Genomic DNA, 27,800 nt, shown 5'->3' on the forward strand with positions numbered 1-27,800 from the left:
ATCACTACGAACCTATTGACTCTCAATGTCGGCTGCAGGTGTTTTCTGCTGCGCCCGGGACTGGAGGATTTGGCGGCCTGGCTGGTGACCTTCTGCAGGCTCTTGCCGAGGTCGCGCGAGGCCTGGTCGAGGGCAGCGCTGTCACGGTCGCGGAGCGCCGGCTGCTGGGTAGCGAACGCCGCCTCGTTCGCCTCGAAGTCCGCGAACGCCGAGCCCATAATCTCCTGTTGCCAGGCTCGCCGAGCACCCGCCTCGCTGTTGCTCTGTTGCTGCGGCGGCTTCCGGCTCGGCTGCTTCGACGACGGCTCTTGGGCCTGACTGCCAGCCACGCACACAGGGATGGGCCTCTCGTACCTGCTCCGCTTTGGAATCGGTGGTTTCACCACCGCCGGCTACGAGCACATAACAATACCTCTGTTTACGCTTGCGCGACAGTTAGTGCACGCGGACAGAGACGCTGGGCTTGATTTATGCACTCGGCACGTACGGTCGAGCGAAGCAAACCGATGCGTTGCACGCGCGCGACAGCTGTGGCCAATAGCCACTTGAACTCGTTCCAACTTGTAGTGGAGATCGATTAAAACAAAATCATCGCATCGATGTTTTGAGTTAACGTAGTTTTCTATATACCGACATCCCCACACTGATCTGCTTCGCTTCGTTAAGCTAATCATGCGCTGCAGCTTATTCAGTCGATAATCCCATTTCGACGACATCTACCTGAATATCTTTCGGCCGTTTCCATATTTGCTCGCAAGTTGTTTATGTCGATTTGCGTTGTATGTGTGTTGCAGGTGATCGCGACGAGTGAAAAGACTACTGGTTGTATCGATCGATTGAGTCAAGTTTACTAGTGTGCGTGCTGTGTAGTGTTCGTATATTTTATGTGATCTGTAAAAATAAACATATCCCGTTGTGCGCTGAGTGTATTTGATTGTGTTTGTTGCAAAAACGTAATTGATTTATCTTGATCTACAGTCAAATTGAATTATAGTAAGTCAGAGAAAATAATATATATAATGAATCAGTTATTTCCTGCTTTTCGCTGGAAAACGAATAATGTGTTTTAGTCGCTCTACTGATAAAGTATCAAAGTTTTATATCACATAAATAATTTGAAGAAAAAATCATGCAATAAATAATAAAAGTTCGGAGGTTATGAAGATAAATCTGTATAGGCAAAGTCATTGGTCGATGTAACGTGTCAATGGCAGACATATCGCGAGAATAATGAATGCCACAAATAAAATTAGTCCATAGCTGAAGTAGAATGTGATCGATAAATGAAAAAAGTTTATGAAATTTTACCGCAGCAGAATTTCTTCTTGGCAGGGGAGGCGGCGCAAGGCCACCGTCGGCAAGCAGTGATTCGGAAAAAAAGGACGTCCGAGCCGGCAGTCCCAGACTGTAGGTTCTGTTTTGCCTGTAAGATAGAAAAAAAAGTCAAATAAGATCGCGCCTCTTTTATCATGTGAAGCCTTTTACTGTAGGTACATATAAAGAATACAAATTCTTGGATGTGGCAACCTAATTGGCGAGACGAGCGTGACGCGTAAACGTATATATACGAGTCGCAAGTCTAAAAAGGACTTTTGCAACTTTTACCGTCTTTATACATACACTGACAAGGCGTCGAGAGGCTGAAAAGTCCGACAATACCATAGTACGAAATTCCATTGCTTGGCCTATATCGATTGGGGCCCTCTCTTGTCTCCCCTCACCTAACGAGTTGCCAATATCATGGACCACTGCCCGACGCTGCCGATCCGCTGTAAAAGCTTTTCGTCTGCTCAGATACTGGTGCACATGTACGATAGGGAAAGAACGGCGACGAAGCACGATGCGCGGGGCCTCGATGGAAAAAGAAAAGAGGGTTTAGTAGTCCCTCCATCAATCCGACACTCTCTCTCTCTCTCTCTCTCTCTCTCGACAATTTCTCGGGCCGACGATTCATTCAAGCTTCCCTCCTTTATGCGCGCGCTGGCTGGCTTACTTTTATCGGCTAGTCAATACATTTTCGATGATGCCTAGATTTTTCGCTTTGACGAGCTCCTAACGATCCACGTCAATTCCCGTAAAGCCGATTTTTATACGCAAGATCTGCTCGACGTTTTTCTCTGCCTTGCGGATGCTTATGACAGTATTTTTTTGCAAACATTCCTCTTTTATCTGGATTTGAAAGGCACAACGTTATTGACTATTCATTTTACTAGCAGCGCGATCAACGAAAAATATTTAGATATCTATTTATTTGCAACGAAATTGTAAAAGAATAATCCGATCGACCCCGATGAGGCTGCCCGCGATCATTCGCACAAATTATTTAAAGGAGGAATTCAGGAGGCCCGAATGTTCTAACGACTGGATAGTGGGCCGGATGTACGCACTAATTGCACGCGAAACTAAATTCAAGATTCGGAAGAAGTTATGTAACAAAATTATTTACACGGCAATATTGCCGGCAAATCCTCTACTGATTTCCCAATAGCTCGCGCCGAACAATTATTATCGAACCCAACCCGGCGGGGCTGTCAATAGTGCCTAGCCAGCCACATGCGTAGCGGAATGCAGCCTGAACATGCAAGAGACTTAGCCCGGGACTACCTCTGCTGGTCACGCAGCTTATTGCTGCTCGCTCGCCTCTTGCTTGTCCCTCCTGCTCGTTCGCCTCCTTCACCTACAAAACTCATCGGTGCCGTTCGCTTGCCTCCAAGACTCGCCGATGCTCGCCGCGTAAAATAGCCGCGCTCGCGCCGTTCACGCGCATATCGACGACTCTCCACATGCACCAGCCTTGGGGATAGACGCTGGCTGGGCGCGACCCAACCACAACACACCACTACAAAAGAAGCTCACGTGTGCCCCGCATACCGGGCGTACATTCGCGAAGCAAAGTCGTCGGCGAGGGCGTACCAAACAAAAAAACCCTTGGAAAACTGCGAGAAAAACGGGTGCGCGTGTCTTCGACTACCGAAGTAGATATTGGCTTCCAAGTGCCGATCCCCTCACGATCGGTTGCGTGCGCAAGTCGCGTTTCTCTCTATCTACCTCCCTCTTCGTTCTTCGCTCTCCGTTGCTGCTCTCGGCTTCGCCAATAGCCTTGCGCCGCTCCTCAAATAGAAAAGAACAGGCTCAGACTGGCTCGGCGTGCGAACATTGATGACCCAACGGAGAACACCGGCCGTACAAAATAATAAAAAAAGCCTTCTCATCTCCCCACCCTGACGTGACGTAACAATCCACTTGACTTCGTTTGATAACGCTACGTTTCAAGTGGCTCACAGTCTTGTTTCAATTTGAGGGGTTTTTTCGGCTAATCAAATGGAATTTTTTCCCCTTGAGATCCTTTCTTGTAAAGAAAATTGAGACGAAATAAATACACAAAATAGAACAATGTAAATCGAACAATTTCTAACGAAAGTCAGCAGATGTATCGTTCAGTGTTAACTGAATATATATAGTCTTGCTTTACACCGAAACGTTGGTCAATTTTTCAAATTAATAAATCAATTCCAAGGAGAAACAATTTTTATTTGATTACTTGAAAAACTTCTTAAAATTCATTTGACTTTGTGAATTTACATTGTGATGCGCTTTCAAAGCGGTAGACAAGATCACCTTTGTTTTATCATGGAAATACTGAGCTATCATGCCTCGGGTGGTTAAAAAATTATACTGAACTGACACTAACACGCAATACGACGACTGGAAGCCGGAACAGTCTTAGTAGACACTGCCTGGCAACCGCGTGGCGAGCGAGCAATTAGCCGCGTCCGGCATGTGCTGCCACCACGAGGCGCCCTAATCACTCTCTTACACACATTTACAAACTAACGAATTGACGTGTGACGACGGACAACCTTACTGATAAATGTAATAAGATAATAAGTTAGTCGATTGCTTTCTTGAGTATATGGTACGACTTAAAAACTCTTCAAAATAATTATTACTTGCTTGAACAAAATATTGATGACAGAAAATTATAAGAAACAAATATTAGAATTTTGTAAAGAAGATTTTTGTAAATGCCAAATAATATTTACTTAATTTATTTAGTGAATGCTGTATGTGGGGTGTAACTTTCATCAGACATTAATAAATTAATTATGTGCCGATGCCATTAAATGTACGATATATTATATTTCATTATAATTACATCAAAGCGTAACTATATGCTGACTACAAAGACTTATGACATTCAAGAAATTAAAATAAAAATATCATGCTAGAAGAAAACTTAGGGGAGACCCGGGCAAGAAGAACATAATCTATTATTTTGGTATTCGTTATAGCAAATATTATTATAATTTACAGATATATTCTTTATATTATAATGATCAGAGTTTCAGTATGTGCGCGGTGTTCGCGATGATAACATTGAGTCTAAACAATATTGTTAATTTTTGCCGTCAAACATTACAATTTTTGGTATATATGAAATCGTATTATTATTTCGGTCTAATATTTTAACACGTTAAAAATAGTATAGGATTACAGTAAAAACTTATATTTAACACATCCGTTATCTCAAATTGTGATTCTTTCTTTTTTACATTACTTATAACATTATTCATTCTGCATGCACGTAGCAAGACAGACACCTCCTAAAATCGAAATTTTTCTAAATGTTTATTATTCTTGAATTTTCAGTTGTTTCATACGTAATTTCGATAAATAATTTGTTTTTCAGCGATGATTAATTAAGACGGTCTAAAAATATAAGAGGAAATTGAACTGCGGACAATAGTCTGAAAAAAATATAAAAACAACTTTTAAAAAATTTTTTAAAAACAAAAATTACGATCTATTTATTTATTTTTATTTTTATTTTATTTAAAAAATGACCATTTACTTATTTTCGTTTAAATTGTATTTTCTTAGAGGGTCTCCGTCTTGCTCGGATTTCCCTTATTATTAATCTTCAAAACCTAATTACTTAGTCTAACTTTTGAAAGCATATAAACGCTGCAAATAAAGCGAAACGAAAATTTCAGATTAAATTTAATTAGAGACTAAGCGTTTAATGAAAGTTTACTCGTTGCACTATGGAATACGAGCATAATCAGTAAATAGATAGTGAATGAAATTCGAAACTCATAGCAGAATTTTACAGCACGGTAAATTTACTTGTCAACGCAGAGACAAATAAAATTATAGCGAGATTTTACCTTGGCTGACGCGTGGGACTTGTGTCAGCAGCACGTAGACTCGCTCCAGACATGTTGTTGAGCCCTGAAACATAAAATATTGCAGAAAATAAAGTATGCACTCTGCGTATCACGAAAACTGCTTTTCATTTAAAAAATAACACCAGCGCAATTGTTTGCTTCCGAAAAAACTATAGTTTCATGACTTGAAAAAAGGGACTGCTTGGATATGTAGGCTCGTTGGATTATATTAGTGCATAGACGTGATGCATCGTAGGCAAATTTATGTGGGTTCTAGTTCAGAGAATACTAGTCGATTATTAGCGGCGTTGAGTTAAGGCAAAATCGATGTAACCGAATTAATCAATAATCGGCAAGCACGTCCGCGTATATATGTATTTAGTTCGGGAATTGAGTAAATCTCTACTTCTCTCTCTCTCTCTCTCTCTCTATCGCAGCTGAGCAATGGACATGTGAGTTATTGGTATTTATAGAGAGAGAGAGAATCGGTCACCGCCGAATAAGCACACAAGGGAGGCGCGTCGATAAACAGCGAGTAACTTTCTTTCGCTTATCCGGCAGTCTTTGGTTGGATGTAACTTTATCTCTGGCTGGTTTTCGTCCGACGCGACTGGGCTATGCACTTTACGCGCGATCCTGAAATTTGTCCTTGTCGCCCAAGCACGCCTGTGTATTGATCAGCTCGCGCGCATCTCGTGCCTATTCAACTCTTGACTGTTGCTTTTCTATATATTGTTCTCTTTCACTCTCTCTGCCTCACACACTTTTATTTATGTTTTATTTATTTTTATTTCTCGATTACGACTCCTCTTGATTCATCCGCGATTGTTTTGCCTTATCGCAATATACACTCTCGCTTCGAAATTGAATCTATATTGCGAGCCACGCGGATGGAATCCCAATAGATGTCGCTTCGCAAATCAACGAAACTCAATACACGCGCAAAGAGCTTTTAGTCTAAGAAGTGTACTTTTATGTAAAATTTCGCACAAAAAGTATCATCATTCAGCACCTTTGCTTCCATGCTCAAACTGCCTATACTATCTCAACGATAAGAGTTCGTGGTTCTATGGAGTATTCAAATATTTACAATACTCTTTTGGATTCCCTAATTTTTTGCAACAGGTACATTTTATTCGTGCAAGTGTTGTAATCACGTAAAAATGCTGTGGCCAACATCTCAAAAGAAAATCATGATTTTCTATATGTAAGCTCATACTCGAATGCCTCGGATAAAAATATGCCAAAAATTATGTTTTAATTTATTTTCTGCTCGAAATTACTAACTTGGTAAAGCTTTGAACCCTTTAGAAGCGCAGAGGTTTTTCATGCCTTGATTTAGTTTTCTCAGCGCATCTGTGCGATTCAAAATTTGGAATAAAAATCCACAAAATATATATAGCTTTTGATATATGTCGGTTCTATAAAAAATCGGCTGTTAAGCGATATAAAAAGAATCGGTATTTTAGAGATATCACTCATGTCAACAGTATAGGGGTGTGTTTTAGGGATCTCTTACAAGTATTTTATGTTCGTGAACACCAAATTTTAAAAGACTTATTTTTGCAAAAGGCTTAACATAATTTTTTGTTTTCTTTCCATAAAACACAGTATCATTTTCCGTGAGTAGATATATCACTTTGAAAAATCTTAAGACAGGGTAGGGTGATTGGAAACTAAAAGAACTAGACTGCTGATTTTTTCACATTTTTCGGTATTGTATCATTCCCCTTAAAAATCGAATCTCAAAGAAAATAAATCAAAAGAAATTATTCAATAATGTTCCCACCAGATAGAAAATTTTAAAAAATTTCTTTGGAATTTCGGAAAAATCGTACTATTTACCTCTTCACAATTACACAAAGAGTGCGTAAATAAATTTTCAACTAATCAGTCCAAAACTCAATGAGAAAAACTACTTTGATTTCATTAGAAACTTCCCTTAATAGAAAACTTATGCATTAATTCGTATTAACGTTATCTTAGTTCTTTTTTCAATGCTTCAAAAAATATACCTTCTATTTCCGATTATTTTTATTATCTCTATGAATGAAACAAGCCAACTGAAGAAAGAGTATGCACCCGATCTGGAAATATTCCCAAGTGAATTCCTCCTATAAGTAAACGTCGTTATTTCTGGAAGGAGAAGAGCTTAGTTAAAGAGCTTTGATTGGCAGGAGTTGGGATGCAGGATTAAACCAGTATATAAGGAAGCGACATCCGTTGGCGAGGATGTCAAGTGACTATTAAGAAACCAAGATCGCGCGTCTGCATTTGCTAGCTCTCATTATTTAGCAGTTACGCCATGAAACTCTTTGCACGAAAAAAAAGTTTACTAACCTCTAACTACATTATTTCTTCTTGGTTATTAATAAACTATTTGCGTAACCCTCGCTCGCGAACGCTTATTCTATACCAGTTTCCATTTGCATATCTATAGCTTTCATATAGTTATTCAAGCAAATACAAGGACGCACGTTATATTTAAAAGTGTTACCCAAACTATACGATTTTGACTGATGTAATATGCAGTATGATATAATTGTATGCATAAGTTGATGTCAATTGTTCAAAAACTGAACTAGTTACGCGGTAAGGAAACATTAAATAAGCAAAAAATAACATGCATTTTTAAGAATTTAACCTTGTACTTTCAAAGCACAATTACGTATGACTGATGAGTCTACGCAGATACAGCTTTATTATACAGCCGACATTATTAGCATACTACAACATGGTCTGTGTAGCCCGAACAAAAGGTCGATAAGGTCGTTAAACATTGTCAAAGGCTGTTGCTAATGGCTGCTTTCGGCATGAAAAATCTGAGAGAAAAGCATAAGAATTCGCTGATTCCATTAGTTAAATAAATAAAACAAAAGTGCCGCAAGCAGACGGCCAGGCATTTGTATGAAAATGAGATGCTTAATAAATGGAGAGAGGGATGATTGCCAACTTCATTAACCGAGTAAGCGCGCAGCAGAGATTCCCGACGTTTAAGCTTAACACCTGTTGTCGAGCTGTTAACCTAATCAGTTCCGCTGGTGCTGCGTACGTTCAGCGCGCAAGCTCGACCAAAGGGAAAACCAGCAGCTGAGGCGCAGAAGCGCAGAGGAGAAAGGGAGAAATAAAAAAGAAAACAGATCAACGCTCGCTCGCTCCTGCGCCCAAGGGAGCTCCAGATTGAACAATATCAGAGACCTTAGTAGTGGCGTGTCGCCACCTTTTACCTCTCTCCTCCCCCGACCTCTTTTTCATGTATATCGCACAAGTTAAATCAATTTATTGTTTTCGACTGACTCGCATTAAATTCCCTCCTCTCTTCCTATCCCCGCATCTCCTCTTTCTTGTACTTGGCTTTCTCTTTCTCTATTGCTCTCGGCAAATTTAATTAATTCTCTCTGACTTCCCTCCACCAACGGCTCCTGCTTTTTTTCTCGACCGACAGGATCGTCGACTCAAGCCTAGAACCATGATAAAACACGCGAAAATTGCTTATCAAATAAACGTTTCTTTTCTTTTATTGTTTTCAATTTCGATTTCCCTAATCTAATTTATCGTGCTGAGCTAATCGAATAATTAGATAGATATTATTTCGTGCGCGTACAATCCGACTTAAGAGATCATCTTTACCTGCTAGAGCTTAAACGATTAAATATGCAAATCTAAAATTAAAAATTAAATATGAAATTGAAATTATTAAATATGTAGTGGAGCTAGAAGCCGAGCTATCTTGCGATATTTATTAAGCCGTTCGTCCATCAGCGCATTAACGCCAAATTACCAACTGAGCATTTTACGTAGTAGCGCGTACCTTTTTCCTCTCTTTGCATCCTAGTAAATATTGCGACGGTAAGCTCTCACAGTTGTAATACGAAATCGATGTTTCTTCTTTTTTCCCTGAGAACTCTTATACCTTTCCTCAAAGGGTATTTACATACACCTGGGGCGGTGCTTGATAGACGAACTGCCGAAGTGATATTGAATATTGACTGATAAATAGTGCAAGTGATTCCTCCCTTGCCTTCTCTGTTTCTCTCTTCCTATGTATATGCAGAACCTCGTGTGATATTGCTGCGCAAGCCTGGTTGGTGGGATTCTTTGAAATCTCTAATCTCTATTTCAGAGCGACATTTCTATTGGTTCCTTTGGCCGTCTGAGCTGCTGCTGACGGTCGATAAAAGCAAAGAGAACGAGGAATAGGGAAGAACCGAAGCATTAAAAAGAATTTGTTATGCATTCGATAAGAACCGAACAAGTCGAATAGACTAAGTCGTACTCTCTACCTCTATACGCTAACTCGCTGTGCTTTATTTCGTATAATCCGTTTTAAAGATTTATTGAATATTGTGCGGTTGAGTTTTTTTGTGCCCATAAGATTTTTCCATTAGCGTATCTCTCTCTCTCGTTAACAAAGATATTTCCAATGATTATCATAATCTTATGAAATTTTTTTGTTTATCGCGCCCTATAAACGAATTTCCCAATTTCTTACGTGAGACATTGATAAAACCAAATGAACACAAGCAAGCAAGCAAGCAACCCTTCAGTGTTCAGATAATTCAGATAATTTGAAATTCTAAATTCGTCTTTGCTAAATAGAGGCATTTTTCCTGGATTACGGTGCGCACTATTTCCATGGACTGTGCATTTGCCAGAGGCATGCAGAAATTCAATGTAGATCAGAAAATTATGAATGCGAATGAGTTGCGTTTATCCTTAATTCGAAGCATTATAATTTATCTATGAAAAAAGTACCCAAAGCTTACGAACACACATCAAATATGTCAATAGTAAATGTTTGTTTAGCGCTTTTCGCTGATGGAATTTCGCAAGTAGGTTATAACGTTGCTTTGCTCGCGACAATAAAAACCAAAACGGTAAGCACTACAGTAGGTATATAAAGTCTGTAATGGCAGATTTTGTGATAAAATTTTTGCAGCTTCATGTGAAATCTTGAAGTTTGCGGCGCGAGTATTCGACAAGCAAAGCTCGTAAAAATAAAAGTTGCCGGAGTGGTCAGCTAGCTCTCGTAAATCTTTGGCGCACGGGGACAAAACGCGAAAGAGCGATCTTCCCGCTGCTACTACTGGCTTCGAATAGCAAATCATAAATCAAACTGTATGCGTAAATCAATGGCTCGTGTCTGTCGAATTTATTCCGACCTTATGATCGCTCATGCGTGATGCACTGGCGCTAGCATACTGGCGCCCGTGCGTCAACGTATATACAAAGCCATGCGCGCCAACAGCAGATATCATCGACAGTCGACTGGCGTTCTCGTCAAAATGTTCAATGAGTTTGCGAACAAAATTTTCCATGTGCACCCTCGAATTTGATTAATGGCGACGTGGCACCCTGCGATAAAAACGCTGGACCCGCGGCTTCCTTTTTTGCGCTCTGCGATATCACGATGGCCCTGAATAAGTTACCTCTCATCTCGTGTAATCGGGCTTTTTCCCTCCATCCAGTTCTATGTTCGATTTATGGAACACTTTCGGTTTTTCGATCAAATTTTGACTACACATTCTAATAACTCGTCGATATGCTTTCGTCATTTCTTCCTTTACGATGAATAAAAGGTGTGAATAGCGCCGTTACTAGCGAAGTTTATTGTTCCGTAAATTGATTTTACGCAGCAACATAGTTTTCGCCGATAAAACGTAATTATCATGATGCCGCGAGTAAGTAAGGAGAAAGCTTTATGACGCGATTGTATTAATAACATGAAAGCGTCGTTCATAAAGTAATCTACAGATTTCGGGAAATATTAAATGGTTATGGCTAGACGGCACTTTGCAAAGCCAATAGCACACTGGGCAGTGGATAGCAAGTCGAAATTATTGATTAAACCAATACGCATATATCTCGGCACAGCGTGCGTTTGCTTTAGTTACAATGGGCGACTTTAAAATATACGAGTACGAAGCATTTCCGAATGAGCCAGTGCTTAGTTTGTACGGTGGAGTCCTTTCACGGATACGGCAACAATGTTCATACTACGTGCTAAAACGCTTGAAAGGTGATGGACTCAGTTGAATATCCGCGAATGAAGATACGATTCAAGCAAGTGCGCATCACTGATATAGCTCATTCGAGTTTGGACAAAGCTTGAGAAGCAAGGTCGTTTTTCGAGTGATCTCGTGGGCCTTGTAATCTGCACGAGCTGCACGCGTCGAACGATACTCGATCGGGAAATGACGGCTCACCCTTTGACAACTGAGCTGTCGCATCTATGCTTCCCGTTTTCTTTGCTCTTACCATCTCGATGGATGACTCGTATTCAACTCCGATCGCATTCTTCTTTCGCATTAGCACACAATGGCGTGACCTTTCATGGCATTTCTATCTACTTGGTGTGGAAGAGAAAAAGAATGGAGCTAAAAAGACGTTTATCTAATTTACGTAAAACAGTGTTTACAGAACCATGCGGGCAATCGATGGCACTATCCTTGATTTATAGGCAACTCGAAAGGATTGCGTTCCGTCGAATTAAGCGATCATCTGTTATAAAAAAAATGACGAGACAGCTTTTTTACGACATCCCGAATCGAAAAGGAGGAGAAGAATCCAGAGCAAAGCCCGAAGTCTGGGAAAAGTTTGAGATGAGTCAAACGAAAGGCTTTGAACAGGCAGAATCCATACAAAAGACAATGGGACGAAGTGAGTAAGCGAAGGCTGTGACAAGTCTATGTTTTCGCTGGGGTCGAAATAAAATGAAAATAAAAGAGAGCTCTCTCTCTCTCTCTCTCTCTTTCTCTTTCTCTCTGTCGGCTGAATTATTACACAGTCGTTTCCTCGACTTGCCTAGGTCTCTCGCGCGCCTTCTCCTTTCCCTTTCCGGACGATTTCGCCCAGTTGGCTGGCTGTGATTTTCGAGCGAGCGAGTGATTTCTTCAGCCCCATTAAGCGACAGAGCAGTGCCCGTGGCGGCGAGGCACGCGTATTTATGTTGCGCCCAGCGAGACATCGATCTCACTCTCGGCGCGCCTATTCGCGATGCTGACAATGCTCTCTTTCGGAAAGAGACGCAGCCGCGGCTACCGCTGCCTTACAAAAGAGCAAGCCAGTGCGTTTTCTGCGTGCCACAATTTGTCGATTAACGATACTGTTACGCGCCTTCAAATCTAGCCCACCAACTTGCCCGAGAATGCCATTTTATGGATTCTCGCGCAGAATCGGAAGCATCACGTGCGCCCTTGCAGTAGAAAATGCAAGCAAATGCTGTTTGGAACTAGAAATTTAATAAGTCCTACTTCGCAAGAAAGTCCTGAAAAGGTAATAGACCAAACCGGAATAATAAAATCATGGCAAGTAAGAACATAGGAATACTAAATAATAAAGCCTCAGAACGTCCTCACGTAGGGTTTCGAGGCTCTTTATCAATCTTCTGCTCTCGTTTGCTAACCTTCTCTTGTCATCTCGTTGTTGATTGCTTCTTTATATTTGATTTTTCTCCGTGTGCGTGAACCAGAAAACTTATATAGCACCGCACTGAGCCCGCTGTCGTGGTGTGTTGCAACCACGACATTATTCTCGAGGAAACGCGGCGGCAGACCGCGCGCGAAACTGCATCTCTCTTTTTCCACCCGCTCACTTTCTGCTCGAGATACTCGGTGTACCCCCCCCCCTTTTCGCTCTCTCTCTCTATATATATATATATACATAGGTGTACTCTATATCTATATATATCGTATACCAATGATCTACCGCGTCACCGTAGAATTAAAAACCTTTGAAAAGCAGCATTTTCAAGGTCAAATTCCAAAACCAACTATAATAATATAAAAACTTGACTTCTATTCGTGATGACCAGAAGTTAAACAAAAAACTAAAAATTCAATCTACTGGATATTTCTTTTGTCCGATAGAGTGAGAATGACATCTGAGACTAAAATAGCGAAAAAATACTTGATGGAGACTGAAAAGGTAATTTTGAAATGAACGTAGAAAAAAGTATAGGAAAAAAGGGCAGAAAAAAAGAGGCTTTTGCATTGAAGTTTTAATAACTTCGGTTTGCGCGTTGTTCGAATATTGTCTCAAGCTTGATGACCCAAATCCGTGCTTAGTTTGCAATTAATGACATAGTCGGGGTTTTCACGGAAATGTTGACTTTGTGCGTATCGAGAAAAATATATTAACGATGTTATGCGCGTTATTGCAACGCAATATAAAGTGAGCAGCTGCTATCGATTATCAGTATCTTAGAGTTGTTTAGTAACGTAGTTGCCTAATCAAGATATTCAAACAATTCAGACGGCCGTGTGAAGTTATATCATGTCGGTATTCTTTAAGCGCCGGTGATTAAAATCATCGTTACTTGTAATGACGTAGTTGTTATTAGGAGCAATACACTTGATGTAACATTAAACATCCATATTTTGAGACTAATAGCGTATAAATTATCACGAAATTTGGTAAATCTTGTAAAGATATTGAGATAAACGTATGGCTGTACTTTTTGTTCGTTATAATTACAAATAAAAACTATAATTTGGCATTGCTATCGAATATAATTATTTTAATATATCGATGAAACATAACTATTTACTCACGCGAATGATTAACGCAATTGAAAAAAAATGAACTTACGTTGTTGAATAAAGAGATGAACGAGCAGCAATGGATTGTCTGATTTGAGAGTGAAGTGGTTAGGAGGTATGTCGAAACAACTTGCTAGTGACTCGGCCGGGCAATGTGGTGCAATCGGTCGTGATCGCTGGAAGTGCAGTTGCTGCTGCTGTTTGCCCAAGCTTCATTTTGAACTTTGGCATTGTTGAAGTATCTGGGCACACGCTACCGCCTTACAGCAACTGCTGGGGATGTCATCTGCCCGTCGTACGACCTCGTTAGCCGAATGACGTGCCACTACGTTGTTACCAGCGCTGCAGCTTAGCCCGACAGTTTGGCCGGCTCCTCGCCGACTCATCACACTACTTCGTTCTTAGATTGCGACTCTCCTCCTCTTCCTCTTTACGCTGCAATTTCCATTTCAATTTCAGCCAGTTTCATCAAATCTGAAGCTTCAACTTTACATAGATGTCGCCTTAATTAAACAACGGTGCCGCTATTTACGATCTATGTACAATAACTTCAGAAGCTAAATTTCGGGTAAATATTACTAGTCGGAATGCAAATCGACGTTGGTATATCTTTCCATAACGAGGTTCGTTCCGTGAACGTTGCAAACTGGAAAATTGATACGAAAAGCAACGTGAAGCAGGTAGCCGAGTTAAGTAACGAAGGCGCGCATCCTCGCAGGGCGGAAAAATAATGCAGCTGGCAACGCAAGGCAGAGAAGAAAAGATGGAGAGGACGCAGAGGAAAGCGCAGAAAAAAAATGGATAGGTCGTGCGCCGAAAAGGAAGAGAGAAAAATAGAAGTAGAGAGCTTGCCTGGATGGTCGGAGCACACTGATCGGCGGCGTTGCGCGCGAGCTACTGGCGATGGTCGTCGGCGATGGTGGTGATGGCGATGGCCTAGCACGTGCTGTAGCGAGAGCTCTGGCGTGCGTACTACATGCGTGGGTGGGTAGCGTACAACTGAGCGCGAGGCTCGGTCCGCCGGCGGCGCGCAGCCTATACGCCTCCTCCCCGGACGCCCGGAGGGGTTGCTGCTGCTGCTGCTGCTGCTGCTGCTGCTGCTGCTGCTGCTGCTGCTCGCTGCTACTGCTGTGGCTGCTGCTAGCTACACGCCGAGGACCGGCGCCCGAGCCTGCGCTCCTGGCGTCCCGCGCCAGCTGTGTCGCACTCCCGCCACTTTTCAGCCACCTCCAAGCCTCGCATACTCTTCTATGACCGACGACAGCCCACCTAATCTATGATTCCGATGGAATTTCATTTGCTTCTCGTCCTGGCGTTTATTTCTCGTGAACTCGCTTCAGCTGCGTAACGAGTAAATTGATATTACTCGCGGCTGAAGTTCGCAAGGGCAGCGCATCAACGCGATCCATGGAATGTCCTTTGCAGCGAGCTGCCGCACAATAATTCTCGTCAATGGACCGCGCCGGCGCTTTCAGAGCTGATCTACTAGAGGCTGGACAGTGCTACAAATGCGAAATAGGTCAGCGCTAAGTAAATTCAGAGCTCGCTTCTCCTCGGTCGACTTTGAAAATCTTCCGTTAGGGAACTGCAACAGCCTGTTCGGGCCGAGCGGCGCGACGAGATGATCGAGAACGTCGGCAAAATTAAAAGCAAATGTACGAGCGCGCGAAGGAAACGGAGCGAGGAGCATCCGAACGCGAGGCGCGCGAGTGCTGACCTGTAAAATGCGAGCCGAAATGCCAGTGTTCTCGGCATCAAGGGAAGAGTGTCGAGTAGGGTGAGGTTGGCCTGCGGAGCACCGGGAGTGACGGACAGTCGGCAATTTCGAAAGGACAAGGTCGCGGAGGCACGAGCTGCCGGCCTCGCCGCCAAGTGCTCGAGCGCTGAAAGCCTAAGGCGAGCGGCGCGTAATGAGTCCATAAAGGAGCCAAGATTCCTGTCTCGAGTGAGCACTCGTGGCTCGTCTTATTCACGCTCGTGGAGTATAGCGCACCGCAGCGGCAGCCGGACCCCCGCTCTACTGGCGATCGAGGACTGTCATAACGGCGCACGCTCTTACGCGCGATTGCGTCGTCGCTTCTTTAAGAAAACCAAGCGCTCGAATCGCCCTGTACGATCTCGGGCTTTTTCCACTTCCTGTATTCGGCCGTCCCTCTTTCGTCATCGAACGACACTTTGATCCGTCTTTGTAGCTTACACTTGGACCTCTGCGGCTCGGCGAGCAAACTAATCGACCCATTAAACCGCCAAAAAGCCGCTGAGATATTCCAGCAAAGAGGCCAATTTTCTGAAAGCCGATCTGTCTCGCTATCGCCTTGAATGTCTTTGAGCTCTGCGCGCTCGCTTGATTTCCTCGGGTTCTTTTCACCGCGCGAACTTTCATCGAACGTATCGAATTCTAAGCTGTACTTTCGCGGCGCGGAGGAGCCTACTACTGCATTATAATTTTCATTCTCACGCGAGAATTAATCGAAGGTCTCCTTTGAAAATACTCGGTCGTACGGGACGCCGAAAGCAGGCGAAAAAATCAATGTTTGGATACGGGGATGTGGCATTGAGTCATGCCCGCGACGAATCATTCGAGGCAGCAGCAGCAGCATCAAAAGCATATTAGCCTGACGCATGCCTGCAAGGGTCGAACGGCAGCGCGCGACAGTATAGCATTCCTCCATCGCGAACGCGCTTCCCGGCGCATATCGCACAAATACACTTCGTGGCTTCTCCCGTTGCGCCCCTCGCCCCACCCTGGCATTGTGTACGGATACGGCTGCCAAAAGGCGGCGGGCGGGCGCCGCCGAGTCTAGCCAAATACAAGCTCGCCGCGACGACTGGCTTGACGCCGCTGCCGGCAGCACTCCGGCCTGGATGTAGCTACCCCGAGCAGCCGGAGGCACCAACTTGCGCCAGACTACGGCGGCAACCATTGTCGGACTTGTGTGTTATACGCGATCGAGCGGAGGAGGGCGACGAGTCTTGCTTGGCAAAGTCTCTCCCGTTTTTCGAGGCTGTTTGCTCGGCCGCGCGCCCCAGCTCGCCCCGACTCTGACTCGCAGCAATCCAAATTCGTTTTTCCAATATTACGTTCTCGCACGGAATGGTATGCATTCCGACCGCTGGAGATTCGAATAGTTGATCGTCATCTCTCTCGCGTTTTCTTCTTCTTTGCGTTTTATAGGAAACGGAACACGACATTACAGTTGTTGAACAAGATATGCCTTTATTCTTGACGATCAAACGGCCTCAGTTTGAATATATCAATCCGTCATTCTGGCATTCTGGCCAATTAGTAATATCAAGAATCCTGCCGCCGAGGGCTTTACCAGGTAAAGTGATACTCGAGGCAGCGGACAAAAAAGCAAAAGAGCCGACGACGACACATTTATAACAAACGAGGGTAAATGACTCGATCTTCAGCCGAAGAGAAGCAAAGAGATTTCGCAGGGCGCGAATTTGTACTTGTCCGCTTGTCTCTTAGACATTTATTTCGGGTCCACGACTCACTTACGGGGCGCTAAGTCGACCGCGAGGCAGCAGCAGCGACAGAGCAGACCAGTCCCTCCGCCGCGCCGCGGCATCTCTTCTTCGTCTTTCTTCTTCTTTATCTCTGGCGTCGACTCACCGCGCTGTCGTATCGTTGGCTGCACAACCGAAAGCCTCCGCGCGCAGCCTATCCAATTTATTACTTGCTTAACTCGCTAAAAATATTGTCTGAGCCCCGCTCTCGACAGCCTCGCGACGAAGTTCTACTGCTCCTCCTTTTTCCTTTTTAGCTTCTTCTTCGGTCTCCGGTTTTGCCGGGGGCCCGGCTTTTTTGGATCAAATTCTTTACGCCTAACCTGATAGCTCTCTCGCCAGCTTCTTCGATACCTTGCCGGCTTATTTATTCTCATTAGCGCGCTCCGAAGATAATACCCAACCTTTCGTACCTTCGAAAAGTACGATATTTAGATCTGCTCTGGAATGTTCTTGGAAAAACAAATAAACCGTCAATACTGTTACTGTAAAAAGAGAAGTCTCTGCAATTGCAAATTCCAGTGGAAACAGCGAAGAGAACGAAAGCAGACTCGCTGCCTTTTATTTCATTCCAACTATTTTTCCCGGAATAAGAATATATATATATATATATATGTATATATATATATATTCTTATTCCGGGAAAAATATATATATAAGCTATTAGCAAACGCACTGCGGAATGAACGCGTTAAATAAGATTTTAATGAGAGCATTTTTCTACCAGGCTCATTTCCATATCGAGTGCGAGCTCGAAAACTAAGCATTTGGCAATGCGAGAATTGATGTTTTTCTTGAGTTCGGATACTTCGCGATATTTTTTAAATATAAATAACTCTGTAATCCATGTAATCAAGCTGTATTAAATGAAAGAAATATTTGGAAAGTGGAAAAGCAATATTTTTGAATTATAGACGATTTGCAGTACAATAGAAGCACGACTATTATGCAAAATGTGTATTCTAATTGTTTTACAAGAAGGAACATGTTAAGAGGAAAGCAGAAGCTGAAGAAAGGAATGCAAAGGTGTATATAGCGGGCAAGGAGCTGCATGGAGCTCGAGAGCACGAGGCCCCAAGGGATGAATCGGTCTTGCTTGTCCGTTTAGAAGAGGCGTCGCGTCGGAGAGGCCGTTTGCTTTGGCGCGCGCGCCGCGAGCCGGAGAGAGAATAGATGATATCGATTGGTCGGGCGTCGCGCCACTCGGCACTTTTACGTAACCCATAGCCGCGGCCGCGTCGCGAGCGAGCGAGCGAGAGAGCGCTCTACAGCTCGTCAACGCAAATTTCATTCCGGCGAGAGATGCTGGCTGGGCGAGCAAGAGGGAAGCGCTTACGTAACGTCCACGGCGAAATTGCCGAAAAGCGTGGGATACGCCCTCGAGTCTGCTCGACTCGTAAATCCGCCGACGAGTCGCGGCAACGGCAAGCTCTATACACACGTACACATTCTCGCGATGAGTTTTACCCTTCGACTACTGCAACTCCCGTGCAGCCAGCCGACTCGCCTCTGTTTTTCTCCGACGTTTTTTACGACCTGAGCTTAGCATTTGACTTTGTTTCGCGCAAAACATTCCGTTTTGCAGCTATTTCAATACTGTGGCGCAGATTACGAAAGCAAAGCTGTGCAAGTACTCGTTAGAGTAAAGTTTATGCGGTTATGACGGCATACGTCGCGCGTTATGTGATATTGAATTTCCCCGCTGTTATCAGATTAACAACCGCTCTAATGAGCTTGTTATATACTGCACTGCAAGCTCTCTTACTCCTCGCGATCGCTTCAGTAGATGCCAATAATGTAGAGTTGCTAGTTCGCTCACGATCATCCTCGTGCCACGGCGTAGACAAGATCACAAGATGCTATTTTCTAGATTGCAATTTAATTAGGTGAACTTTTCGAATGCTCGAGTGAAACAAAACTTTCCTACTATATTTTTCGGAACTAGCCCTGTCAGGCTTCTTGGATAAAGACTATATAAAATACTGACTCTAGCAGTGTATTTCGTTCAAACTAATTCTGCTGTAAAAATAGCCGTAAGTTTATCGATTCTAAAAAGCGACTGGTTTCTCTTCTATTTGCAAGTTACTTATTCAAGTCACATCAACTTAACACTTTTACTTTGACGATTTTTCCTGTCAAAAGCTGTACGACTAATACGGGACTAATTCTACTATTCAGAATATTCATTTATTAGATTATATATACGGACTAGTATTATTGAAAGGAATGCAATAGTAAAATAGCATCGAAACGTTTTTTAATTTACTGCGCGTAATCAAATCAAACTGTAATCGACCGATTTTTTTTATATAATAAAATCATATAAAGTGAACGAAAAATATTCTACGAGTTGCTTTCTACTGTAATGATCCAGATAATAATTTTATGATAAAAATGTTATGAGATACAAGTTTTCTTACTCAAACTATGTAGGTACACAATTGTGTCCATCTAGTTAATCTACCTAATTATTATTTTGGAAAACAAATTAGTCTTGTAGAAAATGAAAATGCTTTGAAAAATGAGCCCAAACCCTCTTGAAAGGAGCTTCGAAATATTATAGGATATATTAAAAAAGGTTTCTTTAGAGGAGATTTTTAGAAAGATTGAAGAGCAAACGCGCCAAGTCTTAACAAAAGTTAGGCGAAAACTGCAAGAATGAGCTTTTATGAGTCTGCGCAGGGGGCACCGATTTGTACAAAACTTGCAGGAACGGCGGAGTTTGTAATCATCAAGAGCCCAGGCGCCTGGCCCACTACTCGTAAACGTGTCAAGTTGAAAATAAAGATTTTTATTCGGAAAGACATTTCTGATAAGTCGCAAGTATTTTTGCAGAAAAATCGACTGTCGCTTAATCTTTCCTTTACATTTCTTTATCAGGAGACAATTAACTGATAATTAATTTTTAGCATGTTAGCTTGATAAATAAGCAGATTCCGTTGTGAAATTCCTTGGGAAAAGTTTGAACGAAGATACGAATACGTATTCCTTGCTGTCTCTGACCTAGTTACGATTTCAAAGCCGCCTTTTTATTTAATTATTATTTTATTTAATCCAGATGCATTACCAATCGTTCGATAGCTGCGAGATCACTAAGCTTGACAAAACTAACGAATAAGTAAAACGAGAGCGCGGGTAAAAGAAAGCTAGATTGAACGAAGCAAAGCGTTACAATAGTCGGACCGTTGATGGGCAACGAGTAGCAAATACAGTAGCTTGGGGAAAGGAAATTTACACGCGTAAGTAGTGCTATGTATGGGCACCCGGGAGGTTTATTTGACCGACTACACGACAGAGCTGGCTGGGCGGATAAGAAGTTTCGGGCGCTCGAAAATGCAAATTCAAGTGGATATGCCGACATTAACAAGATCAGAGGCGCTTTACGCGCTCGAGCACCTGCAGGCAGCTGCTGCTGAGGTAGAGTGGAGGGGGGAGAGCAGTTGCCTGCTAAAAAGTCAGGCGTAAAGAGGAGTAAACTCAGCTTGCGCTTGCGAGCTTAGATGCGAGGAATGAAAGGTGGCAGGAGGGGACAGTGTGGCATGGCGCTTGGGAAAGTCTATTACCTTGGTTCGTGTCGAGCCTCGACAAAGGACCCACCTGAATATAAAACGCAACTGGATCGTCTTTACAGCCGCTTAGAATTACTCTTGGAGGCACTTTTTGCGTCGCGCATTTTTATTCGCAGACGTGACGCCAAGCCACGCGATGTCTCTCCTTCTACGCAATTTGCCCAGGCACAACCAGGCACAACATTAGCTATGTAAATCCATGTAAAGAGTCTCGGTCTTCTTTTATTGCCAATAATGATCATTTTTCATGCGTCTCACGGCTCCTGTTAGATCATTCTCTCGTACAATTGTCTGACTGACAATAAAGAATCTAATTGATTTATTTAAATGATGAGCTCTCAATCTTTGATCTCTCCGATGACGACTGTTTTAGCAATTCCCAGAAAAATCAATAGACATAATGAAGCTGGCAAATGTATGTTAGTGGCAAACCAGATGGAATGTGTACTTCCGAGGCAAATACATAAAAATGGAAAACATCAAAAAAGGCTTTTTATCGCGTAATGCGAAGGTTGAGCGCAATTTAACGACCCGTCGGTAAATCCGCTGACAAATGACGAGCAATCAATGCAGATAAAGATCCGTTCGAGGCCATCAGGCACGCGCGTACAGATTGATTTGAAACTGGATTTGGTAATCAGAGGAGGTCGGGGTCGGATAAAATTAAGCGTGAAAATGGAATTGCGCTGAGAGAAAATAGCTGTGCGGAGTTAGCGCTGAGTGCGTGAGTGTGGAAAAAAAAATAGGAAGTTAATTGGACGCTCGTTATTTGCCTGGGAGGTGGGTTAGCCATATCGGTGGCAGTGGCGGCGAGTTATCGGAAAACAATCAGAAAATTGAGCGAGCGAAGCCGCCAGTTTTTGCCCAAACGCCGTTTTCCTCTACACACAGGCGCACACTCCTCTTTCTCAGGCTGCGCGCCTGTGCCTGCAATACAGAACCCGACTTTGCCTTAAAGCCCGACCGATTCGCCTACCTCGTTGGCTGACCACTCTGCGCTAATCCGCATTACATTTCTCTCGCCAGCTTTTCACCCACGTGTACGCGGTTATGACGGCGCCCCCCTCCCCCCATTTCCAGCGACCGCAAATCTCTCGCTCGTCGCTCATCTCTCCTAGCACCTTTCAAATCGCAGCATATTCCTCTTTCTGCGAGGCCAATATTGATTTATCAAACTTAGCTGCCCTCGCTGTCTTAGAAAAGCCTAAATTGTGTTTACAAGACCGATATCGATTAACGCATTATCAGTAAAATCAAATCCAATTATACGCGCATGTAAGCTGCAAAACGTGGACCTTCATATTCATCGTCCGTGAGAAAAGAGATCTTGGCAAACGTTCTCGAGATAGAAGTCGTGCCCAGGCATAAACACTCATTTAGAATTTGTGGTTAAAGATATCCACCAAACACGCTTATTTTAAACTTGAATGGCCATTTCTCATCGCATGCGCATACACACATATATACACAAGCTGAACCACTCAGGATTAGACCACTTAAGCCATGTAACATGCCATTTCTCACGCTTCGCTCCCTCTCTAAAACCCCAGCGAAAATATCATTTTTCTTTCTGCTAATGCACATTTCGACAGACTCTCGATTTCAATCAACAAATCTCATTTCCCTAATTTCTTTATTTATTGATTATCAATGATATTTCACATAAAGCAATAACTAATAAAAGGAAGATCTTTACGTTAACAATTGAAAGTAATACTTATGCTTTTTAAGCTTGTTCAATGTTGTTTTCAATTTTTTGATGAAATAAATTATAAAAAAAAATACGCAGACCAATTTTCGTGACAATTTTATTATCATATTGTTGTTAATGAACAAGCATATAAACTGTTATTTCAATATTTTAATAAAAATGTCATACCTGCAGTTACTGATTTCCATTATTGTCAAAATTAGCAATCAAATAATTATTAAATCAAACAAATACGATGCACTCTAAAAACATTACGTAAAAGAAAGAAGCCAAATATAAAATGAATCTGTCTTAAGCACGGTATTAAAAAAGACAATGGGTTTGGTCGAGGAAGGTTAAATGTTATACACACAGGCGAGTAAAGAGCGAAAGAACGTGCCAGCGGTTGGAATGCCAGTATCGCAAACCCGAGTAGTCTCTGATTCTCCTTCGATTGTACGAAAGATAGGGATGCGTTGTTTGTCCATGTAAGTCTTCTATTTTCAATTGGGCATTTTTTGCTGACGTTGTCAGTGTGAATTTCACGAGCAAGACTTTGAAAAATCCAACCTTAAACATGAGTTAGAAATATTGAAGGGAAGTTTGCATATAAACTTCGGTTTCTCGCCAAGTCTCTTGATAGAACCTAGCGTAGAAATGGTAAGCAAGTTTCACTTATAAAAAATATATAACAGTGATAATTCAAATATTTTTATAAATAATATATATTTTCTATGATTCAACGAAATTTGAGTTTACTATTTATTTAGAATCCGTAGCACTTATTACTTTTAGCATTTCATTTATTACTTTTTTAGTCCTATACAGCCCGTGCATAAAGTATATTTTCTAGATTCAAAACAAAAAATTTACGTGTACGTATAAAACATAATTCCTAACATCAACATTACTATATCATTAAGAACCAGTTCTTTGCAGTTCAACAATTTATTAGTATATGTGTGACTTTTATAATATTGCTAATTTGACATTGTACGTAAAATAATTTGACAGTTTCATTATTTCCAGTCAAGCGAACAGCCAAAGCATTTTTCGCGTAATTGCTCTGCACTAATAGACTCACTTGTCACTTGTAATTTGACTATTACTAGCGCATTTCAATTGGCACGTCAGCCCATGCAAACATTCATTTAATTGCTAATACGTTTTGCGGTTATCTTTAGTGTGTCAATTACTTCTACCAATCGATGCAACGCTTCAAAAACAATGAATTTTGAAGTAGATTGAAGGATGTCACACATACACACAAGGAAAACAAATTCGAAACAGCGTAGAAAAATATCCAATAATAGATAATGTAGACTAAAGAGACTGACTGTCAGACAGGACTACAGTTACCGTTCAAAGTTTCAAATGTCAATATTTAGCTCCCGGGCTCACTGAGTCTCGATACTGTATTATATACTGCACTGTGATTATATCAGCAATGCAACGTACTCCTTAAAATGTATTTTCCACACGCGCATACATATACAGCTTCTAGATACAACAAGAATAATTAAATTATCCAGTTACAATTTCAATGGAATTTACTAATTCTTGCCAATAATTATTACCTTTGATCTATAAGAATCATAACATTTTTATATTTATAAATTCTAACGAATATGTTACAGGTAACGACCGAGACAAACTAGCTTTTGGTACTTATTTGTTATTCATTTGAACCATGTGTGCGGACACATCCATGGCGAATAAAAAATGTAGTTGGAAACATTTTTCTCGAATACGATGTGATACAAATAATTTTAAGCTTAATATATATTTATAATTGAACGAAATTTGCAATGTTAGCAAGCGCAAAAAGACTTTGGATTTGAGGCTAAAAGTAAGATGAAATAACGATATGGGGCTCATTGTTACCCTATTCAGGCAAGTCGCGACTCATCATCAGACTGCACGAGAAATATAATCGGCTTATAGCATCACTTGTCGAATCTAGCTTATAGATTATCCTTCTTTCGTCATCCATCATTTTTCTGTCAATGCAACATCGTACTTACTATTGACTGTAAAAGTAACGTAACATTCTGTCAATGCAACATCGTACTTACTATTGACTGTAAGGTACGCTTGGAGTAAGCGTAAGAGAAACTATTAACCGGGAAATAATAACTGAATGTTATTATTGAACACAGCAGATTCTCACTTAATGTGTTCTTAAGGGACTCTAAGGGAAATTCGCCAGACTCACGCTTAACGAATTTCCTGAAAGATAGGGGAACTAGAGAGAAAGAAAAGAAAAGGAAAGATAGTCACATATAAAATTCACTTACGTTTTATTTTATTTGATTGATTGATACTTAGGCTGCGTACTCTTTGCTCTTTGACCTCTCTCTCTCTCTCGCTCTCTCTCTCTTTCTCTCTTCTGGATGCACTTGGCTGACATCTTGGTTGACTTTTTGACTGACTTCTTGGCTGAATTTTTGGCTGACTTCTTGGCTCTACACTGCACTACTGATTTTTCTCAAAACCAATTTTCTATCCTATTGTGTTTCCTCCAGCACTGGTCCCGCAGTCTTGTACAAAGCTTTTTATAAGCAGTTGGTGGTTGGATGGAAATCCCTTTCTTCCACCCCATGACATGATGACGATTAAAATTTCCTGTATTGGTGGGTTAATTTTCTTATCCGATTTGGTATTTGTAATTGGTCGGAGGGCGTGATTTTCAGAGAGAGATAGGGTGATCCTTTCTTCACTTGGGCCTTTTTCTCCAGAGATGGCTCTTGGAATGCCACTTTCGAGAGCAAGAGTGACGCTATGGTTTATAATTACTTACACAAAATCGTACTAGACTTAGTTAATTTTAACGATACATAGTGATTATTTAATAACTATAAATTACAATAATTCAATAATTAACTATTATAAACATTTAGAAAAATCCAAAAACTTCTAAGAGTTATTATAAAATGCATTACGATTTTATCGTTGTTTTTGCTTAAAACATGAAATTATTTACTAGTTATTTTATTCCTGCTAGGGTTGAACTGGATAAATAAATATATCTTTAAAAGATAAATAAATATATCTTTAAAAGATGCGCATTATGTTACGATGGTTATTAGACCAATCACTATTTGATGGTAACTTACAAAATTGATTAAAACCCATTCAATATTACGGATATTCTCTTAGTGTTTTCTGACTAAAATGATTTTCTGAATGAGAACTCCATTATAGGTTTCAGGAAACCATAATTATCTATGAATAAGAAAATTTTTCGAATCTCAACAATTTTATTTTAATCGATTTCAATGGTAAATTGCAAAGTTTCTTACAAAGAAAAAATTCGGTGGGAAAAAAGGATAGATTGTATTTTTATGGCTCCTCTTCTTATCGGTGGGACAGTGCTTTAAAATATATACGCGATGATTGTAGGCTCCTGTCAACACATGCGAGTGGGACAAAGCAGGATAAGGCAGCGATTGTAAGGCCGAGTACACAGATTTGGACCACTATCAGGTTTTATATCAACGCCTTATTCCAGATGTGCTTTTATCACGAGAAATTTTATTAGTAGCAACTCTCAATCCTGCTCTTTTTATATATCTTGAAGGTTCTCATTCTATTCTTAATATTGATTTCTATTAATTAATTAAGATTAAAAAAGACTAAATTACGGCCTGCCGTCACAGTATTATTGTGTACTATGTATGTATTATTATATATTACGTATTATTTCGGGACTAAAAAAAGACAATAATATAAAATCATACAACTTCTAATTGTATGATTTATAGCCAACTTGTTGGAAAATACTGCATTTTGCGAAAGACATTCCATTCAAAATTACTTGTACGCTATGAATATATACTAATAAAATTGTCTGTTTTGAAACTATAAAATGTTGACAAAATAAAAATCAAAATAGCAATTTTATTGTTTTTAATAACTATGTACTGATGATACGTAATCAATATTAAACAATAACACACATGCTAAATAATGAAACCAGTGAAAATAGTCGACTTTAGTCAGACGGCAGAAGATTGAAAAGATAAGCTCATCTCTGATCAATAATTTTTAAGCGACTCATTGTTACGTATAATAACATATACGTAGATCTGTGTAAATAATGCTTAAGAATATTTTCCATTCGAATTCGATCAATATTTTTGTTAAAATTCCATGTTACATAGAAAGTACATTTTTTTAGTACATTGTTGGCTACTAGTGTCTTACCGCCATAAAGTAATAAAATTTGTCCGTGCCCTTTGCTTAGCATAAATCAATAGAAAAGATCTAGTATACCTTGTACAACTGAAATTAATTATATTAATTTTTTATAGTAAACTGTAGTAAGATTAAAAATCAGTGCTGATATTATTTTGATTTCTAAGAAGTTTGAGCTGAGATTTATTGGAACCATAAATGAAATGTGTAAAAGATAAAGCACATCCAGGATAGATAGTAAAGCCGTTATACGAGATGAAAATCTATCCGTGAGACGAGTTAATTATTTTATCTGGTACCTCCAGCATAGATCTTTTTTTTCACGGTCTATCCTGGTAATCCATGTTATGGATATGATATTGCTGTTGGAAAAGGTGCAATTTCACAATTTTTAATTAAAGCCGCGAAGACCAGCCAGTGCATTTTTGTCTCCCTCTCTCTCTCTCCCCTCTTCCATCCTCCTTACTCTCCTTTTTTGGTAGGAAATGATAAAGCACTAATTGCCAACGGGCTAACAAATAGCAATATTAATTTGCACCACTGATTTAATGCTGATAAAAGCTTAAATTTTGAATGGGGCTTATCTTTTATCATAATTCTCTAATATTAAATGCTTGAAAACAGTCATTATAACAATTTATTACTTGTATTCTAGCTTATTAAATGCAATATTTTTTATTATTCATTGAATTATCTAATAAAGCAAACATTGAACACTAATTGGTTGGCTACTTTTCTAAACTTTCGAAACAATCTTCAGTTTAAATATTGATAATATTAAAGAATACCACTCCTCCGTCGATATATAGTCAATACAATTTTAATAAATCTTAAAATAAAGTAAATGCATTATATTATAAAGGTTTATTGTTAACTGAACTTTTCTAGAGCTCTTTAAGGTTTCTATAACTCCTAAAAACTATGTTTATCTTTGAGTAACTTTTTGTTCTAGACCTTACTTTGATATCAACAACGGATCCGTGCATATTTTTTAAATAAAGCTCTTCCGATCTTTTTTTTGTAAATCAACGAGACACAAAAATAAAAGCTTAGTATTTATTTAAAAAAACATTCCAAAGCGCAGTGAATTTAACTCTACGAGCTCCTCGTAACAACTAATTTT

General features: G+C 40.7%; 1 protein-coding gene across 1 annotated transcript in view; it reads right to left on the reverse strand.

Moving 5' to 3' along the window:
* Positions 1-14,301, reverse strand: part of LOC131668287 (atrial natriuretic peptide-converting enzyme-like) — a 33,144-nt gene extending 18,843 nt beyond the window's left edge. Inside the window, exons 1-4 of the mRNA XM_058942342.1 lie at positions 13,758-14,301; positions 5,169-5,232; positions 1,309-1,423; positions 13-392 (exon numbers count right to left, since the gene is read on the reverse strand). Of these exons, the coding sequence (XP_058798325.1) occupies positions 13-392; positions 1,309-1,423; positions 5,169-5,221 (548 nt within the window). The 5' untranslated portion in view covers positions 5,222-5,232; positions 13,758-14,301. The remainder of the gene's footprint in view (positions 1-12; positions 393-1,308; positions 1,424-5,168; positions 5,233-13,757) is intronic.
* Positions 14,302-27,800: the final 13,499 nt, after the last annotated feature.

This window comes from Phymastichus coffea, unplaced genomic scaffold, assembly GCF_024137745.1.
Source record: "Phymastichus coffea isolate CEN01 unplaced genomic scaffold, Cenicafe_Pcof_1.1 PCOF00076, whole genome shotgun sequence".
Taxonomy (NCBI): Eukaryota; Metazoa; Arthropoda; class Insecta; order Hymenoptera; family Eulophidae; genus Phymastichus; species Phymastichus coffea.